This window comes from Ipomoea triloba, chromosome 5, assembly GCF_003576645.1.
Source record: "Ipomoea triloba cultivar NCNSP0323 chromosome 5, ASM357664v1".
NCBI lineage: Eukaryota > Viridiplantae > Streptophyta > Magnoliopsida > Solanales > Convolvulaceae > Ipomoea > Ipomoea triloba.
In genome coordinates, this window is record NC_044920.1 from 14,949,614 (window position 1) to 14,976,828 (window position 27,215).

The 27,215-nt window shown below is 34.9% G+C and overlaps 3 protein-coding genes and 1 long non-coding RNA gene across 4 annotated transcripts; 3 read left to right on the forward strand and 1 right to left on the reverse strand.

Annotated features, from left to right (window-relative positions):
• The first annotated feature begins 6,255 nt into the window (after positions 1–6,255).
• Positions 6,256–7,624, forward strand: LOC116018893. The gene is made up of 3 exons (XR_004098622.1): positions 6,256–6,476; positions 7,432–7,501; positions 7,569–7,624. It is a non-coding gene; the product is annotated as an uncharacterized LOC116018893 (long non-coding RNA).
• Positions 7,625–13,974: 6,350 nt separating this feature from the next.
• LOC116021263 (uncharacterized protein DDB_G0271670-like) lies at positions 13,975–16,361 on the forward strand. Its single transcript, XM_031261890.1, has one exon. It carries the CDS (start codon positions 14,164–14,166, stop codon positions 16,066–16,068), a length of 1,905 nt encoding a protein of 634 aa, XP_031117750.1. The 5' UTR covers positions 13,975–14,163; the 3' UTR covers positions 16,069–16,361.
• A 3,840-nt stretch (positions 16,362–20,201) lies between these two features.
• On the forward strand, positions 20,202–20,504 carry LOC116020295. Its single transcript, XM_031260778.1, has one exon. It carries the CDS (start codon positions 20,202–20,204, stop codon positions 20,502–20,504), a length of 303 nt encoding a protein of 100 aa, XP_031116638.1.
• A 3,182-nt stretch (positions 20,505–23,686) lies between these two features.
• Positions 23,687–26,605, reverse strand: LOC116018949 (thioredoxin-like fold domain-containing protein MRL7L, chloroplastic). Its single transcript, XM_031259004.1, has 7 exons — positions 26,545–26,605; positions 26,273–26,440; positions 25,632–26,161; positions 24,595–24,676; positions 24,380–24,491; positions 23,992–24,282; positions 23,687–23,905 (listed from the first exon to the last, which is right to left on the reverse strand). Exons 2-6 carry the CDS (start codon positions 26,435–26,437, stop codon positions 24,146–24,148), a joined length of 1,026 nt encoding a protein of 341 aa, XP_031114864.1. The 5' UTR covers positions 26,438–26,440; positions 26,545–26,605; the 3' UTR covers positions 23,687–23,905; positions 23,992–24,145.
• Positions 26,606–27,215: the final 610 nt, after the last annotated feature.

Below are 27,215 nucleotides of genomic sequence, written 5' to 3' on the forward strand. Positions count from 1 at the left end.
TTCGTCCGTCGCTATAATGGGCGTCGCTAGATTTTAGCGACGTAATTTTTGTCCGTCGCTAAAACCTAGCGACGGATCTTTCCGTCGCTACATGAAAACGTCTGTCGCTATAGTTCTCCGGACGACGAGTTCGTCGCTGAAATTGCCGAGGAAATGGCGACGGCAATTTCCGTCGCTAGACGCACAATATTTCCGTCGCTAAATTCCTACCATGACGATTTCATGACGAACTTAGCAAGGGAATAGCTACGGATCTTTCTGTCGCTAGACTTAGCAACGAATGAGTCCGTCGCTATGATTTGTCGCTACATTTAGTGACGGAAATAACCGACGCTAATTTGTTTTTATTATTTGAATTTGATGTCATTTAGCTACAGTTTAGTGACGGAATAATCCGTCGCTAAATTTAACTACGAATCTTTCCGTCACTAAATTTCGTAGCTGTTGCAGCTGTCGGTAGTGGGCGGCGGGGGTGGGCGACGGGCGGTGGGCCGCGGGCGGTGGGTAGGGTTAGATATTATATTAAGTCTTGCGTTGCTTCCCGTCTCTTGCGTAATAGGGAGGGTTAGATATTATATTAAGTCTAGCGACTGACTTAAAATTCGTCGCTAGACTTCGCCAAAAGTCCGAAGCCCGATGGATATCAAATCCGTCGGTAGATTGTTTTCCAAAAAACATATATTAACTTGCGTAATTACATTAAGTCTAGCGACGGACTTAATATCCATCGCTAGACTTACTAAAAAATCCCACACCCGCAACTTTTGTGTAACACTAGCGACGCTAGTCTTAACGAAAACTGGCAAGTAAGCCTAGCGACGGATATAAATCCGTCGCTAAATTATTTTTAAAAAAATATATTCGCTTGCGTTTAATAAGTTACATCTAGCGACGGATACGTAATTCCGTCGCTAGACTTAACCAAAACTTGCATCCTTGATGTAAATGTAGCGATGGATGTCATATCTGTCGCTAGAGTATTTTTTTTAAAAAAATTGTTCGTTGGTTTAGCGACGGATAACATAATCCGTCGCTAGAATCTTAAAATAATTGGCCGAAACTTTAGTGACGGAAGACAAATCCGTCGCTAGGGTGTGCTTTAAAATAAAGTAATACAATTCTAGCTACGGAAATGATAATCCGTCGCTAAAATGTAAAGATAAACGCAACCCGTTGAAAATATGGCGACGGAAAAATATATCTGTCACTAATTTGTAGCCACTAAAATTCCCGCAAAACTCCCATCGCAAATCCGTTGCTACTTCGTCTCTAATATTTGCGCCAAAATTCACCGCCAAAATTAGCTACGTATTTAACGACGGAAAAAATCTGTCGTAAAATCCGTCGCTAAATGTTGATTTAACAAAAAAATGAAACTATGTCGCTAAGTTGTCGCAAATCCGTCGTTATATTAGCAACGGAAACAATCCGTCGCTAAATCCGTCGTTATTTTGGCGTTTTTTTGTAGTGGTTAAGTTTCATACAGGTGTAGAATATGAGGTATCATTATTCTACTATCAATTATTAACTCAAATATATTAATTATGTATTGCTACTTAATGTTTTCTTTTTATGTAGGCAAAAAGAAAAAAACATCAAGAAATACAAGCTAAGAATATTCATCCACATAATTTATCTCGAGGAGGTTATCAAAGATTGGAAAAAATTATGATGGATGAGAAGATAAAAGAACAACAAGAAATTGCATATTCAGATCCATCACATACAATTAGTCCTCCATCTCCTCCACGTAGACACGAAAAGTGGAAGAGAGCAAGAATGGACAAGTTTGGAAATTTTCATAGTGAAGCGACTAGAGTGGTCCTAGAAAAAAATGGTAAGTTACAATTTTCTTTTCTATGTTAATAGGTGTGTTGAACAAAATTGACCAAATATAATAGTAATTATTATTAAATACTCCCTCTGTCCCGAAAAACTTGTCTGATTTGGTTTGGGCACGCTTTTTAAGACAACAAAATATGTGATGCTATCTTTCCAAGTTTACCCCTAAAATTTCTCTCACCTTCCACCAATAAACCAGTCAACTAAAACAAACCTAGTCAACTAAAGCTTTTTTCTCTCTTTATTGTTCAGAATCTCTTTTTGTGCATATTTCGTATCCTTCGTCGCCTCAAATCTTCTCCTTCTTTTTTCCATTCCTTCCGCCATATCTCTCTTCTTTAAGCCATAAGGACAGTAGCTAAGTCTGGAATACTATGTATATTGAAGACCTACACCTCAACGTTCATCTTTTCCCTAATTTCTTGAATATACAGAATCCTATCTTCAACAATCAACATGAATATATGCATGCAATGTGGAGTTCAAGATGAAATTGGAGCAATGGGTTTTGCAATCTTTCAATCAATTTAAAGAATTGATACCCAGGTTAGTTTTCAACACTTCATCTATGGGTATTTTTTCTAAATGTATTGATTTTGAAGATTAAAATTTTTGAAATTTTAGGTTTCATTCAATCAGGTTTTTTTTTTTTAATCTGTATAAATTTTGTTTAAATCCTTGTTTTTTTTTTTTTTGAGAAGGTTTAAATCCTTGTTTTTGAAAACTAAATTTCTTTAAAAATTTTACTGTAGACCTTTTTTTTTCATTCACTTATGCTCTATACTCTGTACTTTTATATTGAGTACTCCATACTGCTGAAGCAAAAAACCAGTGTGTCTATATATGTACTCCGAAATAGGCTAGCTAAAATTGAGGGAAAAAATCGCGGCAATATTTTCCGCCAAAACTTGATTTCACATTTAGTGATTAAAATACTCTACTCCTTCCAATAAAATTCTTAGTATACATAGTGTAATTTTCAAGAGGCTTTGTTTCTTTTTTAGAGTACTTTGTAGAGAGTTTTCGATACAAACTTTTTCTTGTCTATTAATGGAGTTTTTAGAATAAGAAAGTTCTGATGGTGTTCAAAGTTCTAAATCAAGTGCAAGAGTTTCTAAGGATAAGAGGAAGATTATTTTTGAAGCTTTGTTAAAACATAGTGTGAATGGGAAAGTAAAACATGGATCAATTAAAGATGTTGCCAATTTGTATTCTGTTTCTACTAGAACTGTTGGCAGAATATGGAAAAAATGGGTTGCTTGTGTTAGAAATGGTGTGCCGGTTGATATTTCTCTAAATTTGTCATGGCAGGAAAAGGATTGAGATTAAACCCGAAGATGTTGCAAGAATTCCTTTGAACCGTCGTACAACAATTCGTACCATGGCTAGTGCACTAAACATGTCAAAGACAAGCCTTTGCAGGAGAGTCAAAGAAGGATCTTTGAAACCTCACTCAAATTCTATCAAGCCTATGTTAATAGAGGAAAATCGAAAGGTGAGGTTACAGTTCTGCATATCTATGATTGATTCCTACTCAGATCATAATAATCCTTGTTTCATAGATATGTTTGACCATGTTCATATAGATGAAAAATTGTTTTATCTCTCAAAAACATCTCAGAAATACTATCTCTTGCCTGAAGAAGAAGAACCATATCGTACTTGTAAAAGTAAAAAATTTATAACGAAAGTTATGTTTCTTTGTGTTGTGGCTCGTCCTCGATTTGATTTAGAAAGAAATGAAATGTTTGATGGAAAAATTGGATGCTTCCATTTGTTTATAAAGAAGCAGCCAAGCGTAGAAGTAAGAATCGAGAAGCTGGAACCTTAGAAACTAAGCCTATTGAATCAGTAAATAAAGAAGTTACAAGAAAATGGTTGATTGATTATGTTTTACCGGCAATACGAGCAAAATGGCCTCCAAGTAGTTCAAAGACTATATATATTCAACAAGATAATGCAAGGCCTCATATTAGTGTAAATGATGTTGAGTTTCTTGAAGCTGCCCAAAAAGATGGTTTTGATATCCACTTAACTTGTCAACATCCTAATAGTCCAGATATGAATGTGTTGGATCTTGGTTTTTTTAGAGCTCTTCAATCTTTACAGTACCAAGAATCTCCTTGGAATGTGGATGAACTAGTAGCTGCTACTATAAAAGCTTTTGATGAGATCTCAGTAGACAGCCTTAGTAATGTTTTTCTAACATTGCAATTGTGCATGGTTGAGGTTATGAAAAAGTTTGGAGGGAATAATTATAAATTGCGACACATAAATAAGCAAAGATTACCACGAGAAGACCGATTACCTACTACTATCTCATTTGATCCAGAAGTCTTGACTGAAGCAATTTCAAGCCTCCAACAATGAAGTATGGAGTACTGTAAATGTACATGTTTGCTTTTGTAAGGTTTATGAATTTTTTGTGTAATTTTTACTCCGTATTAGGTGTGTACATTTCATATTCATCACTACTGCTCTTTTGTATTTTGTGTTCAAGAATGAAGTACGGAGTGTATAACAGCAGAAACTATGATGATTAATGTTATCTATTTTGCTCTTTTGTGTAAATTCACTAATGTAGTCTAAGATTGAAGTGCTTTATTAAAAGCCTTTACTTTGGATACTTGGTGTAAAGTGTACTGCTTAGTTAACTAAAGCATTACTTTTTTTTTTCTTTTTTAGGTTTGTAAATTGAAGTGTTTTCAAGTTTACTATTGCACTATATAAATTGATGTAAAGTTTACTACTGCGCTGCCTAGCTTTGAAATTTCCTGCGTTCAATTGAATGAGAATGCTAAAATCAAGCACAAAGACTTTGTAAAAGTGTAATAATACAATTAAAAATAAATTATGTAAAAGTATTTGTACAAAAGTACAATTATACAATTAAAAAATCAATTGTGTAAGAGTAGTTGTACAATTAAAAAGTACAATTAAAAATCAATTAAAAAGTACAATGTCTAGAAATTTGAAAAAGTTAAAAGGGTAAATTGGGAAATATAGAATAATAGTGATGTTTAATTTTGGAAAGAGGACATTATTTTGGGACAAACAAAAAAGGAAAGTAAGACAGGTAAAATGGGACGGAGGGAGTATTGTTTATAAATGCTAGGATTCTCTCGAGATGCAAGCTTTTCAAGGAGAATTCGTTGCGTCAGGAAGACAAGATATACTATATGTTACGCTAGGTACTGATGAGCATCCTGGCCGTGTTAGAGGCATGGGAAGAGGATATGGCATAAAAAGTGTATTTGGTCATGCAAAACGTTATCCTTAGACGCCTACAGAAGAAGTTAAGCGAATGGTTGACTCTGTTGTTGCTGCTGTTGAAGCACGATTAGAAGCACGGATTGCTGAGATGATGCAACAATTTAGTAATATGCAGACTCCTCTTCATCAAGCTGTACAATCAAGGCAAGAAGATGTCATATGTGAGCATGTTTCACCACAAAATGACAGTCAAAAAGCTAGTTCCCCAGACCCTTTTGCTGATTTACCGGCGGAAAGTAATTGTTTATAATTAATCTTATTATTATTTATTAAAAACATTTTCTATGACTTTTCATTAATTAATGCAGTTAACAGCACGATGTCAGTTGTACTTGGAAGACCCCACTAGACGTCCAGTAGCATTTGGGATAGCTACACTGGTGGACAAGTTCATGGGGTTGCACTAAATGTAGATCAAGTGAAGGTGAGCGTAGACAAAATCATTGATCCACGTGCAAGGTACCATTCCCCACCAGTGAAGTTCAGCTTGTAGGTTCTGCATTTCAACAGTTTATTATTTGGCCAAAGAAGCTGGTAGAGTTATGTACTCAAGCTGATAAGGTATGTACGCTATAAATATATTTGTATTTAAAATAGTATACAATTTACTTTTTAAAAAATAATAATTGTTATTTATATTAAAAAACACAGTTAAAAGGAAAGACCAAATCGACTTTTGAATCAGTTATGAAATCTCATCATCATGAATTGACTTTAGCTGATCCGGATTCTTTGAGTAGAACATGCAAAAAGGCATACAAGATTGCTTGTAGTCTTGAACACAATGTGGTGACGCAAATGCCTTGTGGTGTTGTGGGTAAAATTGATTATGAATTACAACTTGAGAGTTTGGAAATCATGCGCTTATTGAATATGGAGACCTTAGTTATTTCTATTATTCAGTTCTTTATAAGGTAATATGTTTTTAGTATTATTTGTTCAAAATAATTTTAATTTTATTTATCATATATAATTATTAGTAATTTATATGATTGCTTTTGATTGTGAGTATGGGTATTTATAAAGAATATGGTTTTCAATCACAAACCAAGTATGGCTTTTTAGATCCAAATTGGATTCAACCGAAAATGATGACTAGAAATGGGAGGATAAACTATATAAGTGAAACAATGGGATATGGTGAGCCGAAAGATTGCTATTTATCCCCATATAATCTCGAGTAAGCATTTGATTATGTTTTAAATACAATACCTTATATATAATATACTATAAACTAATAAAATTCTTATTTGTAGGGGGTATTGGATGTTGATTGCGATTTGTCCTAAATTACATGAAATCTATTGGTTTGATTCCATTGGTCATCAGCCACGTGAGGATATTAAAGATATAATTGAAACGTATGTAAATTTATAAATATACTTAATACTTATTATTAATATAGGAGTTAATACCCAAAATTATCCTCGACTATAATAGTTTTTCTCAATTTTGTCCTAAACGACTTGGTGTCATAAAGTAGTCCCAACTTTTGTGTTATCGCTCAAAATTGTCCTCCGTTAGTTAAGCTGTCAAACGGGTGTTAAGTACAGGGGCAATATAGTCAATTCATATTTTAATCTTCTCTTCCAGTCTCTTGGTATTTCTACCATTATCATACTCTCTACCATATCTATCATGAGGAAGAGAAAAATTATAACAAACATCAACATTTTTACAAGACTCAAGTGTTTTGAGTATACTCATTTGGAACAACTCCACAAGAGAGCATATCAAAGTACAGAAGCATCACCTGATCAACAGCCCCTGAAACGTTGAAATGAATTGAAGTAGAAGGCTGTTCCAAGAATGGAGGTCGGAGACCAAATTGCAACTCCGCATCGTGGATAATGCGGCCTTCGCCTTCGAGAACCGACGATAGTGGAACACGAGGTGGATGAGGGTGTAGAAGATTGAAACGTAGAGAACATCTATTCCTTTGCGATCAGAGGTTGCGCATACGAGGATGAAGAGCGGAACCTTGCTTGTTTCAGTCCTGAGAGTGAAGGAACAATCCTTCTTTTGCTTATGAAGTGTTTGATAAAACGTCGCTGTGATATCATTATCATTCTTCGTTATTCCACAAAATATGAATTGACTATATTGTCCCTGTACTTAACACCCGTTTGACAGCTTAGCTAACGGAGGACAATTTTGAGCAATAACACCAAAGTCTGAGACTACTTTATGACACCAAAGTCGTTTAGGACAAAATTGAGGAACATCACTATAGTCAAGGACAATTTTGGGTATTAACTCATTAATATAGTGATGTCAGACATTTATGTATGTTTTATATATGTCTTATATTAATAGGTCTTTGAAGGCAACAAGCATAATAGGTGGAAAGAAAGCAAGTCGTCAACTAAAATGGATTACATGTTCGGTAAGTACATATATTTTATTGTTTTTTATTAGTAAAATCTTAATTATATTATTTACTTCAAATGTAGTGTGTCATACAAAGAGGAGGTACCGAATGCGGATATTATGTGATGAAATTTATTTTGGAAATCATTTCATTGGGAGCATACAAGGGAATGAATAAAGCAAGTAATTTAGTAAAGTATCTTTCTCCTTCATATTTTTTAAAATACTAACTTATTAATTTTTTATCTCTTTTAAACTTTATAGTTTTTGGAGAGACAAGGAAGATTGCCCTACAATCAAAAAGATATTGATGAAGTTATAGACAAATGATGCCAATATTTAATTGATGAATGGGTTGATATATTACTTCTTTAATTTGATGAACTGTGAGATTTATGTTAAATACTTGTTGTTTATTAGTTATTGAATTGTGGGATTTATGTTGAATATTCAATGTCTTATTAGTTATTGTAGAATGAGTTAATTCTAGCAATTGTCCTCCGACTATGTTGATTTTCCAAAATTAGTCTCCGACTTTTAATTTGGACAATTTAGGTCCCTTGATTTTCAAATTCTTTCCAATGTTGGTCATTTCGTAAAATTTTGGTTAAGTTGAGGTCAAATGAAAGGGTAAAATTGTCCGTCGGCATATATATATGGTTTAATGAAGGGATAAAATACAACGCATAGGACAAGAGAAATACGAGTAATAATACACTATACAAGTGAACGGACAATTTTACCCCTTCATTTGACCTCAACTTAACTAAAATTTGACGAAAGAACCAACATTGGAAAGAATTTGAAAGTCAAGTGACCTAAATTGTCCAAATTAAAAGTTAGGGACTAATTTTGGAAAATCAACATAGTTGGAGGACCATTGCTGGAATTAACTCATCAAAATCTAAGTACAAAGTGTTCCTAACACATTCACCTTGAGACTTTCAAGATGACTAGTATGATGGCGATAAGTAAGAGGTTAAACCTCGAAATCCATGTGCTCGCAAACATTTATAATGGCTTGAATGCTATATCTTATTCCCCTAAACTTGGGCAGGCAAACAGTCGCTTCATATCCATTATGTGCATGGATGGCTGCTATTTAACTTCAACACCCACTTTGCCAATGATTCTTAGTATACTTCTCAAATGATAGTCATTTACTCTTGAGAAAGTGGTGCAAGATATTACGGCAAAGTAAAAGCCTAACACAAAATTTTCTGAACTAATGATGTTGACTGGATTTACACGACACATTGTCAAAATAAAGCTTTCAACTTTTGTGACGATGGGAATGCAAACCCCTTCAATCATGAATATTTCATGTGTATTTAGTCTAGGAAAATACTGTATGTACTCCCCTTCTCTACTCCCAACTTTTACTCCCACACTTAAAATTTTGATGTAGACACTTTTACAGGGGCCCACATGAAGAAAATAACCTATCAATGCCCGCCACATCAGGGAGTAAATTTGATGGAGTAAGATTTGGGAGTACATGTAGTAGAACCCTTTAGTCTAACTACCTCATATTATGATGGGTGGATTCCTACATTGTCAAGCCTTACACTCTCCATCGATTTAGTAGACAATTTGGAAACTACCAGGATAACAACCTTGGTGTGTTAGGTGAAGAAGAATGTGAAGTCTCACTCGCAGATGGCTTTCGATTATGTTGCCAATTTACACTTAAGGGCTCAAGATCACGAACGACATTTCCTATGACCCAAGTTATAATGAAGAAACATGTTACACAAGAATACATGGATTGATGGAACAAAGTCTATGGAAATTACCTTGAAAGCAGCATCAGGGATTCGGTATCCTCTAACTACCCAACTAATGTGCAACCAGAACCTGGTACTTTTAAGGAAGCAAAACATCCAATCTCAGAAGTTGTACCATCATCCAAGAGAATGGTGAAAAACGTCATTGCAAAAAGAAGGTATGTCGTGGTATTATCAAACTCGAGTGATGAAAGAAGTCATATATGATAGATACCGTCATTGGAAATGATAAAATGATAAGCATCCATAATCCCCAATAAGGGTAAAGTCATTGTGTTGAGGAAAACCAAAGGCTTGAAGATCCACTTGAAATAATAGAAGGCCCAATTACTCATTCAAGAGCAAAAAATTTGCAAGAGGCAATGAATGGATTGATCCATATATGCTTTGGCAAAAAGATATCACCAAGACTCTTGATAGACTTCACAAGGAATATGCCAAGTTGGTCAATTGCTTAACCTTGCATTTGGAGGTCTTAGACATTGCCATTTAAATACCAACAAAAAATAAAGGCCCAACTAGAGTTTTTGAAGACCAATTTGGTGAAGGAATGTGCCAGGCTGGTTGTACATAAATGGAAACAATAAGTTGGCATAAAAATAAGTGGGAACATCATTAAAATGGGTCCAATTTCATGGCTTGGCTTGGGAGAAGTCAAAAGAAATTGAAATTAAGTCACATTTACTTCAAATTTAATAGTTGTAACTCCTAGTTTGCACTACTTTTAAATTTTCTTTTTCAAATTTGGCGCTTAACTTCATTTTTTTCATTCGTGGTCCTTAAGGCTAAATTGGCAACCAAATCTTGCTAGCTGTCATTTTTTAGGGGTAAAATGATTAACAAGTGATAGTCTATAACTCCAGTTACTAACCAGGGTAAAATAGTATAAAAATGTAGATTTGAGCTTTGTATGAAGGATATGAGCCAACAAAGGGAAGCTTTACCACAAGAAAACCAAGGTAGATGCAAAGCGGAGAAAGCAAATGGCTAAGCATCGACCTAGTTATAAGAGTGGTCCTTGAAGTCTTGAAAATCAGCCCCAAAGTCATCGTCGAGGATAACGATCTCATATCGCAAGGGCTTGGAGTAATAGCTATCAGAAGAGTTGTTCTTCTTCTTACTGCTCAAATCAACACACCCCACATCAAGTCGATTGCGAGGCACCACGATGATCGGCTCAGCAGAATGAAATCGGAGATGATAGCACCATCACACAAGCTAGCTTTCTTGTTTAGAATCAATGATGATTTTCACATAAGTTTTTGTTAGAAAACATGAAACCGATACTTTTTTTTATTGTGAAAAAAGTTTTTGAGAGGTTTTATAAAGCGAGGTCGTTGAAGGTGATATATAAAGAAAATGTGATATTGCCAAAAACTGAAGACGGGGATGAAGTCATTGTAGTTCACTAACTTGACTATGCCATTTGCTTTCTCCACTTCACATCCGCCTAGGTTTCTTTCATTTTGACTTTTGATTGATAATGTAGACTATCGCCTAAATTGATTGATAAACATTATTTTTATTGTTATTTTAATAAGTTATTTTTAATTCTTAGGCAATTTGTTTAATTAATTACAGCATTATTTTTTATTAATTAATGTTATAATTAGCTTTGTTAATATTTTTTTAATTTTGGGGTTGTTTTTATTGTTAAATTAATTTTGTTATTAAAATTGTTTTTTCCTTCCATCGTCAATTGTAGGAACCAAGGAACGAGAAAGAAAGGAATCACATATTTTTTTTTTTGGGCATGGTAATGAAGATCTTATTGAATAGCAAGGGTGCCATTGAACAAGAAAATCTCCCATGGTTTTTCCTTGATCATAGGGCAATAGTGTGCCTGATTAAAACAAATTATAGATGTTTGGACTGAGCATTATAAATCGAAGCGAGTTCAAAGAAGACACCATCTTTATTAATTGATTGTATTATTGGGTGGTTAGCATAATTGATTAACTGAACCGAGGAATTTTCAGAGTAAAAATTATGCATAGTAATTTCATATATGCTTTATAGGATAAAAAGATAAATAGTTTGGTTGTCTTATTGAACTATTTATGGTGTGTTTGGTTGACAGGTTTTAGTATAAGGTATGGTATCAAAGTGATTGTTATTGTTTGGTTGATAGGTTTTTAGAATACTATTATGGGTTTGGAATACCGCATTAATTGAAAAACCCATACCCTTATTAAATAAGGATTTCATTTCCCTTCATCTTTTCTTCCACAATTATTAATAATCATTCACATTCCACCCTACTATCAAATATGCAAAATACTTTCACCAAAACTCATTACCCTTATCAAGTATTTGATACCCATACCGATTTCGATTCCCATGTGCGAACCAAACACACCCTTATTTTGGTTCATAAACCGAGCATTTTGTAATTTTTTTAGGCTAAATGGATCTTAACATTTGAATAAGTATTTTAAATGCATGGTTAAGACACGTGGATTATTCTGGACGCCATATAGAGCTTTCATAATTAATAAAGAACGAACTCTTAATTGATTGGCAAAGTTAGACTAATCTGCAAATTTAGTAGTGGTAATTGATTCATGTTCATAGTCTTTCATCTTTGGTTATTTGTTGTCTTAGAGTGTGTTTGGAAAGTAGGAAAATAACTTTTGGAAAATGTTTTCTGAAAAATGAGTCATTTTCCAGAAAATAATTTCATTTTCAGTGTTTGGATGTATTCTGGAAAACTATCTTTATGTGTTTGGTTCATTTTCTAGAAAATTGGTAGGAAAATTGGTAGAATTGTATAATTAAACATTTTAATTATTTTATTTAAAATATAAAAAAAATTATTATAATATTAAAGCAATGTAAGTAAAATTAAAATAAAAAAAAAAACATCACGAGGAGTTTTCGGCGGAAACCATTACAGGTTTCTGCCGGAAACCAGTTTTATATTCCGGCTAGTGGTCCATTTCCGGCCACTAGCCATGGTTTCACTGCAGCTTTATGCCTGTAACTCGTTTCCGGAAAATGACTTCCGGAAAAATATTTAGGAAGTTGTTTTCCAAAAAATTGACACCATTTTCCTTGGTCAACGGAAATTGTTTTCCGTTGACCACATTTTCCAAGCGTTCCCAAACAAAGGAAACCCGGAAAATGATTTCCGGAAATCATTTTCTGGGTTTCCAAACACACTCTTAGTCTCTTTGATTTTTTTTTTTAAATTATTTTACTTTCGTAAGCTATTCGTTTACTAGTTTTTTTTTTTTAATCTTAGATTGATATTTGGTCTTGAACACTTTAAAATATTTCCTTCAATTATTTTAAGTTTTCTTCTTCTTCTTCTTTTTTTGATAAGTTTATTTCAAGTTTACTTATTGCATTGTATCAAATCCTTGTGGGTTCAACCCTTGCTTGTCGCACGCTAAATTATAATTGACTTGTACATTTGTGATGATATTATTAAAATTGTCCAACATTAACCATTTTACCCCTCATAAAAGGGCATCCAACGAGATTTGGTTGCCAATTTCTCTTGAAAGATGAATAACAACAACAACAACAATAATAATAAGTTAGACACCAAAATTAAAAAATTAAAAGTAATGCATCGAAATTAATAGGACCACAAAAGTTGGGGACCAAAAGTAATATTAATTCGAGTTATCCCATGAATGGTCCATTGATTATTATATTTACCAATTTTTATCCACAACTTTCAATTGGATCATACATGGTTCCTTAACTATTGACCTTTACCAATTTTCATCACCGACTTTCAATTCGACCATAAATGGTTCATTGGCTATTGATTTTGTTTCAGATTTGGCCATTCGGTTCAATATTCATTCAATAAACGTTAAATTTAAGGGTAAGAATGTAAAATTGATAAAGGTCAATAGTAAAGGAATCATTTATGGCCTAATTGAAATGAGTAATTCTACATGAACTCCCAAATCCTACTTTCATTTTTCTCTCTATGACATAACATGTCTTGATTGCTTAATTTAGTAAGGGGGTCATGATGTTTATCTATTCATTTTTTTCTTCCTCCAATCAAATTTGAACACAAATGGAAGTAAAAGTTAGGAGTATGATTTTGGAAGTACATGTAGTATTTTTGAATTGAAAGTAAATGATAAAAATAAGTAAATGTGAATAGTCAAAAGACTATTCATGCAATTAACTCTATTAATTCCTTGGAAACTTGGATACTAATAGTTATTGTGTGGACCACAATTCAAAAACAACATTGTTTCGCCAAATTTTGTTTCTTCACGCAACCCATTACAATATATATTTTTATAACTCATAATATACATTATTTTAATACATAATATACATTATTCTAACACATAATATACATTATCTTACCCTAAAAGTTTTATTATTCTAACACATAATATACATTATCTTACCCAAAAGTTTCATTATTCTAACACATAATCTACATTATTTTTAACTCATAAAATTCAACGACGTCGTTTTACATCGTGATCTACACAATTGTGTGAATCACGGTCCTCACAATAATTTCCCCTTGTTGACTCATTGGGCCTATGCCAATAGGAGTTTAACTGTTTAAGTCCAAATTCATCCATTATAATATGGTTTGGGCTAAAAATTAAAAAAATAAAAATAAAAATAAAAAGAATCTTCTCTATCAGTACAGTATCCGTTGGCAAAAGAGGACAAACAAATAAACAATGCCTCCTGTCAATTTGTCCTCCTCTGAGACTCTGAGAAGCCTCACACTTTCAATTTCACACTCCAACACTACTACACTAGACACCGGATCCGCCAGAGCTAGCAGTTACCAGTTAAATGCCTGTGTACTAACTTCTACAATCAAAATCTGTGCACTTTCTATACCCATTTCAAGCAGTGGTGCTCATTATCAGGGTAATAAGATTAAGACCCGAAAATGAATGCAGATCTGCAGCAGAAGAAGAAGAGGAAGGAGAACGAGAGCTCGAAGAGAAGCCCATTGCTAGATTTTAATAAAATCCCCAAATTCACCACCAAAAGAAGCAACACCTCTGCCGCTTCTTCTTCCTCTTCTTCTTCTTCGTCGTCGTCATCTATTGGGGCTTCAAAATCATGCCTTCGTGTTGTACTCTCTTCCAACAATTCCTCTTCGAAGAGTGCTCCTCGTAAAAAGCCCACATCTTTTTTCAGCACAAAGACTGGAAATCTGAGGTCAAACTCCTCTAAAGAGAACGTTTTGCCCAGACCCATTTCAGAAAACTCCAAAAAGAACGCACCGTCCCTCTACCAATGGCAGTCCGGGAAGAAACCCGTATCCAGAACTTATCAAAAATCCAAGCTTTGTGCTGATCCGTCCGATTCCGGGAAGAACCCGAGATCTGGGTCAGAGAAAGTTGCTCTAAATCGGGAGGGTTTGAAGCGAGCGGAGCCTAAAAACGGTTCAGGTAAGCAGCCAATCCAGCTTTTTAACTTGGATAATAGTTTTAGTAGTTTTGAGAATCGCACTCCTGTTGGGAAATTAGCATCCGGGTCTGGTCTAGATTGTGGTAATTTTGTTGGTGAAATTTTGGAAGAGGAATCCAATGGAAAAACTAACACTAGCATTGCTAAGACCCCTCCCATTGAAGCCTCAGTGTCCCCTGAGATTCCATATGGGTTGTCTGCAGTTCTGGCTTCAGCAAAAACTCCTTGTTATGGTGCTGGGCATGTTCTCTCAGGGGTCACCGATAAACGAAAATGCAGGCCCAGAGGGGTTCTTACTGTAGGGCCTGTGCTTGATTCCTCATTGAAGCGTTGGAAAGCTGATGAGAGTAATAAGGAGAGTGTTAATAGCAGGGTGGTTTACAAGTCAAGGACTTCTTTTGTGCCTTTGCCTGCTGAGGCCTCAATGTGTTGGCTGTCATCTCCCTGTGGTGAAGGAGATGGCACCCGTAAGAGTGGTTCAGCTAGCCAATTCCCGGGGTTGATGGGCTCTGCCACTCTTGAGTTACCGCCTACTACTTCTGATTTAGATTGCGATGGTAGTACTGTGGGGAAGACAAGGATTGTTTTGCATTATCCGATGGAATCTGAATTGCAAGAGTTATCGAAGCCTTCCTATGAGAAAAATGACAGCTTTGTGATGGATAATTCTCCACATTCTACGAGCACGTTAAGCTGTGGTAATGTCATTCAGACCCCCAAGTCGGATTCAAGCTCAGCCCTAGATTTTGGATTGTCGTGGGTTAATGTAGATGAACATCATAAGCAACCTGGATTTGAATATGAACTTGATGAGGTTACAGAAATTCTTCGCAAAGCGAGCTTATCACCCCAGAATCAGATGCCTACTCATGATGCTCCTGAGATGAGTTTCAAGTTTACTAATTCAACCTCGCCTTTTGGTTTCATTGGCATCACTGAATGTCAAAAATGTAGGGATGCTGCTGCATCTTTGCTTTCCGATTCCTCATTTGGAAATGCATCCGAGTCTAACATGAGAATATCGTGGAGGGATGGATTAGTCGGTGTCAGTCGAACTATTGAGATGGATGAGTTAGATCGCTGCAGATGGCTGTCAGATGAAGAAAACGACAATGTATGCTGCGGTAATGATCAGATGAAGTCAATTCAAAGTTTTGAAGGCAGTGCCTATGAAGAAAACGATCTTGTGAAAAGTGTGCTTAAATCTCCTGAATTACTTAAGGAGGAACCTTGCATTTATAAGAATGGGAAGAAAAAGTTGTCTCCACAAAGACCTAGTTCTTGTGCAGAGTCCATATTTACTGATGGTGGAGGCCTAGTTTCTTCTGCAGATTCAGATTGGACTCTTTGCTGCAAAAGTCAGCAGTTTCGGATTTGATTAATGCTTTGTGTTTATTCGAGTCCGTTCTTAGTTGTGGCTTGCAGGGCGAAGATTTGGGGGGAAGTGGTAGCCCCCAAACATTTTTAAAAATTTTATATGTTTACTTATATGGTGGTGAACTGGTGATATGTATAAATTATATAAATATTTCCTAGTTGCCCCCCACCCAATATACTTCTATTAGGCTTTGGCCCCTCTCAGAATGCTTTGTATCATTGGAAGACAGTTGTATTGCTAATTTTCAACTTCAGTTATCAAGCATCATCACTTGTGATATCTGTTTGATCTTTAGTTTAAGAGTTCATCCACCTTCTTCTCTACATTGTGTTGTGCCCTTTTTTTTCCTGATATCTCCAACTCCATTCTCCAATTGTTGAATGTAAACAAGTGGAAAATAGAGATGGAAAACGGTAATAGGCGCCAAGGCCAAAGACTGAGTTGGGCATGCTGCGCAACTGGGCTTGGGAGGGAGATTGTTGAGCATTGGTTGGGTCAACCGAGTTCAGCCCTTGCTCTATTCGAGGCGTGGGGCTGTGGAGGGATGTTTATGTCAATCAGATAACCAAAGAACTCGGTTAAGCATCTTTGACTTTACAGGATGACAAGAGTTTTAAGAAGGATATGGCAATCAGATAATCAAAGAACTCCGTAGGATATGACAACCATAAGTAAGCATAGTTCAGTGCTGAGATCTAACAAATAGAAAATTGTTGCCTATACTAAAGAGGCCCTACTCCTGCTATTTGAGATCACCTTTGGAAAAGCTAATCTTTTCCAGGTGGCATCTGTTCATGATATGTGCTTGATTTACCTATAATTCTAAACATTTTTATTGCAGTATCAGTCTGAGGATCTGGCCTAGGTGGTGGGTGCATTTGATAAGGAAGTCTTTTAATTGATTGTTGCTCTGCAAGGGAAATCATTCCTTCCAAGCCAAGGGAAATCACATTGCAGCTCTTTCTTTCTACAGATTTCCCCAAATAGATCAAAAATCATACTCTGGTATGGCCCATCTGGGCACTTTCATCTTTGGAAAGAGAAAGACATGACATTATCTATGGAGTAAAGGTTTGTTGAAGCTTTATACAATTCCTTCAAGTTAATACCACATCTGGATTCTTTCAAGGTACACTATGATTATGTGTTTATTTATGCTAATTTCTCATTGGTTTGACATGGGATCATTTCATTGCAGATAAGAGTTGAGATTCGAGGGTGTTTGGTTAGATGGAAAAATTTTTCTTTAAATTTGAGGAAAAAAGAATTTTCATCTGTTTGGTTTATGGAAAACTTTGTTTTTACAGGAAAATATTTTCTTTAGTTTTGAGTAAAAAGTTTACCAAGGGGAGGGTGAAATTTTGTTTTCCATGGAATTTGAGAACAAAGTATCACATATTCACATGATAGGATTATTTTGCCCTTATAGAACATTCTCAATCACCTTAGACCAAAATGCGTATAATTATTTTTATTATATTATTATAATAAAATATATAATTATAATATTTTAAATTATAATATTGTATTTTATAAATAATAATATTTTAATTTAAAATCACTAGTATTTTTATTATCATTATCATTGTATAGGGGTATTTTGGTCTTTATACTTATTATTTCTTACTATTCTAACCCAACCAAACAATGATATCAATATTCTCAGTAATTTCTTTTCTATAGAATTTCAATTTCATTTTCCCTCAAATATTTTCTGCGAACCAAACGGAATTAGTTAAGAATAGAGTTGGCAAGAGAAGCAAAGCAAGTATGCATTTGCATCAACCATGCTATATATGTAGTGATTGTGATATGTGAGCTAACATCTTTGAGGTGTTCTTTGATGCTTAAACTCTTCTATGCAATACTTGATGGATCTCTTTAGTTAGCTTTCTTTCACGACTCATTAGTCGGAGAAAATTATATGGCTCACCTAACTAGTCGACCTCCATATGGATGCAAATTATATGGCTCCCTTATTTGGCCGAGTCTTATATATATGTTTATCACATTTGACTAAATATTGATACTAGAAATCTATCGTGTTAAAATTGAATGTTATAGTAACAAGATACCCCAATTGGATTAGGTGGTTGGTGAGAGATGGCTTATTAGTTATTATTAATGTCCACTCGTAGAAGTGGATTAGGTAAACAAGATGAGCTAAAAGGCACAAAGACTTGCATGCTGGAGATATTATTGTTATTGAAAGAGAGAGGGCTTTAATCATATCGCGCGGTTGACTTGCTCCAAGAAGAATAGGAATTACAAAAATGGTAGAGCTATTACACCGTTTTTGGTTAGAGGAAATTCAAATTTCATTCTCACTTAATTTGGTTTGATGGAATTAAAATTACACTCACAATTTAATTCTGAACACAAGCAAATTCCTTTGTTTGGTTAGAATTGCAAATCCCTCACTTCACGAAATTAGAAGCTCATGCCTCTCTCCCCTAATATTTTCAACTCCGCGGTTTTTGAGAAGAAAAAAAAATACCTTTAAAATAAAATTACTCTTCTTTTTTCTAATCTAAAATTAATGTTTCATTTGCCTGCTATAATAAGTATGAGCATTTTGATCTTTATATTACTTATATTACTTATTTCATTTCAATACTCCTGAATACCAAATATTGGAATGAAAATTCTGAGTAATTCTATTAATGCAAACAAAACACTTGAATTTAAATTTTCACTTTATTCACACACTATTCATTTTTCATGAAATTACAATTCATTTCTCTCTTTTTCTTTTTTTTTTGAAGGTAAACGTAACTATTCCATTAATTCATAACATAAAACGTTTACATCAATGATCAATGAAATGGTAAACCATTCCTTACAGTCAGACATAGAAACAACTTTTCTAACTATGCTATAGAAAACTTGAATCGCAAACTGTTTCATAACTATGAAGCTATGTTCCTTCAGGGACCTTAAAGCTTCATCAAAGATCTGGGTCTTCGTCATCATTCTTTTTTGCTCGCCCAGGATAAGATCAACACTTGTCGAAACCAAGTTAAACGATTTATGCTAATGAAAATGAAAAGCTCGTGAAAGTAACGAGAGGAAAAATACTCGTGAAACTAACGAGAGGAAAACATAATAATAGAGAAAAGAAAAAGTGGGTAAAGTCAAAGTAGGGTTGGGAGTTCAAGACTACCAACACAAACCCCAATACCTACCTACTATTATTTTATTCAAAGGGAGAGAAAACGAAAGAAGAAGATCTGTGACGGTGGTCGGAGGCGGATGGAGCTGCGATGGTGGTCGGGGCGGAAGAAGAGCGAGAGCAAACATAGAAGGTGACCAAAACCGCCGGCTCAAAGCTCCATTAGAGCTCCGGCCGGAGGCCGGCAATGGAAGTCGAAGTTGAGCAGCAGAAAAAGACGTTTAGTTTTAGAGAGAAAAGAGAGGCAGCATTAGGGTTTTCAATTCATTTCTCTTTAATTCCCTCATTGCAACCAAACGCCCCAAGCTCGAATTTAATGGTTGAATTTGGTTTGATGCGCCAAGTCCACTCAAATGGCTTTTTGTTATTCTGTTTTGATAGCTCTAAGCCTATAATCTACGCGTCTTAAACTGGATTAACATGAATATGACTTTGTAGAGAAAATCTTATAAAAAATATTATTTGTGTTTTGAAACTGAAAAGAAAAAAAAAATCACACACTTGAGCACCCAACCGCATTTGAAGTGTATTCTATATATTTATTTATTTATTTAAAATGCCATGCAATTAATGAAGTTTGAATCCTGTAGAGCAACTTGTATGGTATACAAGCAAGTTGACTACCTCAACTTTAGAAAGATATAATGTTTTTAAGTGCAATTTATAAAAATGCAGGCATACACAATTTGAAGGGATCAAAGTATTATTATTATTACAAATAAGGGCTGCAAAAGATTGGTGGAGAGACTTATCTTTCTTGCTCCTCCATGCTCCTAAGTCAAATACACTTGCCGTGTCATAACACTCCAATCAATACATAAATATTAGTAGATCGAGGTGGAGGGTGGAGCACTATATTCCCACCAAACCCACAATTCTTGAAACCATTCCTCCCCATCCTCTTCTTCTTCACCTGTTCTGATCTCCTTTAAGCTGGCCTGGTCATCCCAACCAAGAAATAATGGAAGGTCTGATTCCACTGGTTTGCAGGAGCATCAAGAGGAGCAAAACTCGACAGCAGTACGAGTTTCTCTCTTCAGGGACTGCTGCTCACACCTTCATCATTCAAGACTTTTACCAGACTGGCGGCTACAACCATTCATCACCTGAGGCTGAGGCTGTGGAGGGTAATAGGCACCGGCGGCACAAGTCTCTCTATGCCCAAAATGGTGGTGGCTTTTCGCCCGATCTCGCCACTGCTAAGCCTGAAAAACTTGTGAGGTTCAGGAGCCACAGGATGTTCTCATGTGTAACTGGAGCATAAATGCATTACAGAATGAAGGCCAGGCTTGTTCAGGAAAGAAAAGTACATGGTGTGTGTGTTTTAATTTGTATGTAGTTTGCCTAGCTTGTGATCAATGGCTTGTTAGTCATGAAACTTTGGTCATGTAAATGTCCAGAAATTATATCAAAAAGATTAAAGGACTCAAAATTATGCATGCCCTCTGAAAACTGTTAGCCTGTGCATACATTCGAATAGTCCAAGGAGCTGAGCAATAATTAAGTTTGGCAACACAATGGTGAGCTTCAGCTTCTTCAATTTCTACCGCATCTTCACTACTATTATGTGAGAGAAGCCGCTATTTTTATTTATTATTATTATTTTTTTTGTTATTGTTATTGTCCCATCTGATTAAGGTTCCTATGATGTATACAATTAAGTGAAATTTTGTTGAGAGTTTTTTTTTCCTCCAAGTGTTGGAGACAAATCTATGACCAAATAAAGTTTATATTTATACAATATTAATGCATTATAATATTATTTCTTTTGTAAATAGATTAATTAACGTGGCCATTACTCTAGTTTATCGGATCAATGATTGTATTCTGATTACCCATGTTGTATTGGTATTGGTCGTGATCTAATGAGAATGCAATTCTGAGTTCTGGGGTTCAACCTAATCTTCTTCTCCTCCTTCTCTCTGTATAATTATTGCATACAATTATACAAGAATTATACGAGGATACACCCAAATCCACAACAATTTCTCTATTCTCAAAGGGATGCTCGGTTCAAATATTGAAATAGGAATGATAATAGTAATTTTTTTTTTAAACACTAATAATTCTTTAAAATTTAGTATTTGTTTTAGTAATTTTTTTTTCTGAAACACTAATGATTCTTTACAATTTAGTATTTGTTTTATACATTATCAAGTCTATTTCATTCCAAAGAATCAATGGCCCCACCCGGGTTTAATCCTATGACCACCCATTTAGAATGGTAATAGAAATTCAAATCAAATACGGAGTACTTGGTAATAGTAATTGATTTAAGTGGAAGAAGTCTTTTTGTTTTGTAGTAAGTATTAAATAGAAATTAAAATGTACTAAAAAAAAAAGGAATTAAACCCTAGTGTGGAGCTTAGATTTTTTAGACTGAAAATATTTGAAAAAGTATAAAACAAATACTATCTTGTAAAGAATCATTAATATTAAAAAAAGAATTAAAATTTAAATAATTACTTAATTACTTACAATTAAATTAAAATAAATAAATAAATATATAAAAATGTGTTTATATGTATATACACACACACACATCCATATTTAATACATAGACAATGAACTTTATATTTTTATTTCTTTTTTACTTTTTTCCTCATTAAAAAAAAAAAAAAAAAAAAAGAGGAATAGATAATGTAATGAGTTTTATAATTACTAAGGGTGTGTTTGGTTAGAACATTAGAATGAAAATCAAAATGCGAATCAAACACTTGGTAATTTGAATGAGTTTTGGAAAAGTATTTTACACGTCTGGTAGTAGGATAAAGTTTGAATGATTACTAATATTGATGTTTGGTTTTGTATGATCCTACAACCGAAAAAAAAAGTTCTAAAAAAAAAAACAAAAAATCAAAACAATTGATTTTAAAAGTGACAATGAAATGGGTAGGCAATGCAGTGAGTAAGTCAATTGAGTGAGGAGCCGATGAAATGAAGAGGGATAAGACTAAATTAATAGAACAATACCTAGTTTAAATTAAGTAATGAGTTTTGTAATTATAGGGGTAATTAAATCTTATACATGTGTGTTAAAAAATTGTCAACCAAACAATGTCTACAACTTTCATTCTCATTCCTTGTGTCTAAACACATGAACCAAACATACCCTAGATTATTTGAATTTAATAGTATGATAACAAAAATAGACAAACAATCAATGGCCCAATTTGGTAAATGACTGTTAATTGATTGTGTTAGAAGGTATAAATAATTGATAAAATTAGCTTATTGTAGAAAGATGCTTAGTAAATTAGCTGTTAGCTGATAACTGTTTGGTATCATTTCTTTTCTCAAAAAACTAATTAAAAAGTTGCTTTGAACAACTTTTCGAATTTTAGCATTTTAAAGTTACAAAAAGTTGATTAACCAAACACTTATATTGATTTTTTTAACCAAGTCAAATAGTTAATAATGAGATAGGTTAATTATATTACCAAACAGGACCAATATCAAATCTCATAGTAGAGTACAAAATTTTCCAACCAAACACAACCATAGTATTTAACATTGTATATCACTTTCATTTAAAAGGACCAAAAACACCTCTCCATAGATAATTTAAGAATCAAATGGCCATTTCTCTAAAAAGGGAAAACCTAGCAGAAAACCTTACAACAAGAACCAAAAATCTCCACTTCACAAATAATTCAGAAATAAAAGATAAACATGCCTATAACTCAAAGATTGAGTCTATGGTATAACTCGTGACCAAATATTTTCCCCAAGTATAGCTGTCAAAGAAAAATCTTTGGTGTGGGAATATTTCCTTTTCATCATATTTCATCTTAGAACAAATTGCAAGAGGATGGGGATGGGAGATGGTTACCAAACACTTTGAATTAGGAAGCTGAAATGGTCAACAGCCAAACTAACCAAACAAATAGAAGGCAGGGCTGCTAGCTCATTCAAAATCATATTCTACAGAACAAGTCAGGCTGAGGCATCTAGAAGAACTCTGGACGACGAATTCTGCAGAAGAATCGAGTCAGAATCTTAAATATGCTGGTAATTGATTAATGCAAGCTAAAGAACTAGAGATGAAAATGCAGTCTCAAATATCAAAGAGTGGCGAGCCTACAATTTTATGGACTATTTTGTTAAGGAGTTGAGGCAGCAAGCAACAACTACAGCATGCTCGATTTCTTCAATTTAATTGGTCCATATGTTTTTTTTTTTTTTTTTAGCGGTGACGAGGGAAACCCGTAGCCCACTACCCGAGGGTGTGCACTAAGTAAACCCTATCTTGTGACCTTAGCTAGCAAATGACCACAAGGAAGTAAACCAACCTAGGTTGGCCATAGCTGACCAGCTCAAACGAAGAAGACGGGATTTGAACTCGTGACCTTGTGGTTACAAGTTTGTATCCTTAGCTAACTTGGTTGGGGTTACCCCCAATTCGGTCTATCTTAACATTACAGCAAAGCAAGAACTCACAGTTCATAAAGACTAAGCTCAAGCGGATGATAGTTCATCTTTTATTCAGTTGATCTTTTATATAAAAAGCTGTTAAGAGAAATAAAAATTCAAGCACACTTGGTCACAAAAATTCCACCTTAGGGAAGGTTGTAACAACCTGTCTTACATCTCAAAATACTTTCCCCTTCTAGCTTACATCCACCCTCTAAAGAACTTCCTTCTTGATAAACTTTGCTCAGACCACTACACCATGCATAAGGAAACAAATTAGTATGTAATGCGTTGCTAATTTGAAGAAAAGCAAACAAAAGATTGCCGGTGATCCTTACCTGATACGGGCACCACAAATCGCCCAGAGAAAAACTCGACCTAAAGAGATATGAGAACACGAGCAATATAAAGTGGTTCTCATATGCTCATTACCACCTCTGGCAACACTTAGTATGTCTTTTTTTCAGGCTTTAGTTTCCAGAACATAAACATCTAGCCTTGCTTATTGCTTATTTGAATGGTAGGGATTGTCTCTTCATCATTTCCAGTCACATTCAGAAAAGATGGCTTGGCTGCTCCATAGTAAAAGAATGCCATTATTTTTGACAGCTCATCTGCTGTTCGAAGCGCTACATGCCAATTTGAAAACAATCAGTAAAGAACTAAATTAAGATTCAAAGTTAAAGTGAGTCTTGAATGGTTAAATGCTACTGTGTATTTCTTTACCTTTTTCACGGTACAAGATCTTCCCAGATTTGGTGAATATGAGCTCAGGGAAAAGAGATACTTTCAGGGCAGACACCAAATCATGCTCAACAATAGCATCAACGGCCACACACTATTTGGAAAACCATCAATGGAGTGTTTAAGGAAGGGGGGAAAATAACACACAGACACACACAAGGAAGAATAACAGAAAGTAAAGTTTCAAATTCAATTACCCTAGGTGAAGGGATTCTACAGTTCCAGATGATTTGTATAGCTTTCTCCAATTCATCCCGAATCTTCTCATTTTCCTTTGGCCTGCAGAGATTATATACATCCAGTTAAATAATAGTCAATTGATCATCCTTCCTAGAATCACAAGAAATTCTCAGCCAAGATATGGATTATATATTTTGCTAAACAAGGTGCATAAATGACTTATTTCCCCTTCTCTCTTACTAAATACAAAGTAATAAAAAGAGTTCCTGACATGAATTTATTCAGCTTTTTAATTTCAGGCCTGAGCCTATTAGTCTGTAAATATGGATTTCTTGGCAGGATTAGGTACCAAATCCTTCTTGAACTAAACTTTTCAAGTTTAAATCTGGATTTAGTTACTCTGGTTTTTGCCTCTGGGTCAAGGGCACAAGTTCCCCCTGCCCCCTGGAAACTTGACCTGATTTATCTTGGACTAGAAAAAGGTTATACCAGAATAAATTTTTTTATATCTTAATTTCTTTCTATGGTTATGTATTTTCTTAAATTGCAAACAGGTGAAACTAGATGTACGTGTCAAACTAGTTCATCCTAGGTTAAATTCACATAACTACGTTAGGAAAATTAGATCTCTAGACATGTTGCTATAACGGACCCAATTTCCCACTCGTTATCCAAGTTGCTGAGTAAAAATGAAACTGACAACAATAAGTTTATCATTCTAGTAAAGTCTACAACAGGAATCAAGTAGGACTGCTGGTGAGAATAGGAAGTCAGAAACTACTAGGTACATTCTTCAAATAAATTGTCTAAGGGTTCTTATTTACTTATCAGATAGGATCTCGAGGTTCTAGTAGTCTTCAGGACAGACAAAAGAACCAGACTAAAAGCAACACAAAATGGAGATATAGCACAAGCAAGGAGTAAAGTTCCATAGAATGCTACTCCTTATATCACTAGCAAGTAATAGCTCAGTTCAAGATAATAGTATTCGGGTTTTCAAACCAAGAAAAGAGAACTGATACTGAGTGACACGAAACTGAATACGAGGTATCACCTTCTATAACGATTATGAACAAGGACAATCAAGGGACTGAAATCCTTAAACACCGCCTCTTCCCATTCTGCAGTGGTCAAGTCTTTAATTGGACGAATATAGTCATCATCCTGCCACACTATTTCATTCTCACTGTCGTAACCCTCATCGTCGTTATCCTTCTTGACATTCTTAATGGAAATCTTGTTGAAGAACTGGTCGAGCTTGAAACCACGACCATCTGCATCCTCCGGCCAATTGGGGTCTTCTTCTTCCATGATAAGAGGGTAATCAGCCAAAAGCTTCTCCATCCTTCTCCTCTTCTCAACAGGGTCTACCTCTTCCTCAACCTCAGGACGCATGTCCATAACTTCCCTAATCTTTCTCCTCCATTCCAGCCTCTCTTCCTCATCCATTACAAACGAATCATCACCCTCCATTTCATCCGTATCGGAATCAGACCCTTCATCATCATCCTCATTTCCATCACGAAATTTAAGCAATTCTTCAAATTTTGAAGCTCTCAATCCACTTTCCCTATAACTAGCAACCTAATTTCATGACCCAATTTCACAAGGGGCACGCATTCAAGAATATGCTTATTGCAAGACAAACAAACAAGCTAATAATAAGAAACGGAGAGATAAGAGAAAAGGGCACACCAGACAAGGAGAGCTGAATAGTGATAGTGATAGTGGTGGAGGACAAAAGAGCTGCAACCTTGAAGAAGAAATCATGGGATTACTCGGTTTGTTTCTCCAGAAAGAAGCTCTCGTTCTTGGGGGGGAGTGTGAAAATTGCGTTGTTACAGCGAGCTGGAGTTCCATTTCCTAGACAAGAATCATTCCAATAGACACTCAGACTAAAATGAAAATTACAACAGAAAGAGTAGAAAGTGAAGGAAATAGAGCAAAGATAGAACTATAGAAGATACGGAGTAGTAGACTATACTGGCTGCTTGGTTAGGGTCTATCAGATTCCAGTATTCTACAGTTCTACTGGACTAGTTCGCTTATAAAACTGGGCAAGAAAGAAAGAGCTGTTATTTCTTGCCCACAAAAGAGCTTTTAATTTCTTAGGGGTATCAAAGTACGTTAACTCGCCCCATTAGGCCCGCCGCCCGCCCCACGGTGTCGAGCGGGTCCATGAAGATCTGCGGGTTGAATTTCTTACGCCCTAATCCGTTTAATTCGGGTAGGCGGGCTTCCCGCACGCCCGCATGCTATTTTACCTATTTATAAAAGAGTAATATTATTCATTCTTTAAAAAAAATTCCTTCTTTTCAAAAAAAAAAAAAAAAATTCCTTAAAATAATTTTTCTTTTAAAATGATATTATTTGATTGGCTACTTTAAATTTTTTTATTTATTAAAAGTTAATAACCAATTCATGACACTCAATAATTATAAGTTATGTCATGTAGGAAAGTTAGAGGGATAAGAAGAATTTTCTTTTATAGAAATATAAAAAGGAAACAGGATTAAATACACCTTTAAACTTTGGCAAAAACTTGTGTGAGACCGTCTCACCATGAGACGGGTCCGGTCCGGTCCGGTCAAGATGCAAGTGTGACACTTATATGAACAAATGTCATACTTATATGCTC

Coding starts and splice junctions, on each gene's coding strand:
- LOC116021263 (XM_031261890.1), top strand. CDS start 14,164: ATGAATGCAGATCTGCAGCAGAAGAAGAAGAGGAAGGAGAACGAGAGC.
- LOC116020295 (XM_031260778.1), top strand. CDS start 20,202: ATGGAAGGTCTGATTCCACTGGTTTGCAGGAGCATCAAGAGGAGCAAA.
- LOC116018949 (XM_031259004.1), bottom strand. CDS start 26,437: ATGGAACTCCAGCTCGCTGTAACAACGCAATTTTCACACTCCCCCCCA. Junction 26,162..26,272: donor TATTCAGCTCTCCTTGTCTG/GTGTGCCCTTTT, acceptor TCATGAAATTAG/GTTGCTAGTTATAGGGAAAG. Junction 24,492..24,594: donor GTAGAATCCCTTCACCTAGG/GTAATTGAATTT, acceptor TTTTCCAAATAG/TGTGTGGCCGTTGATGCTAT.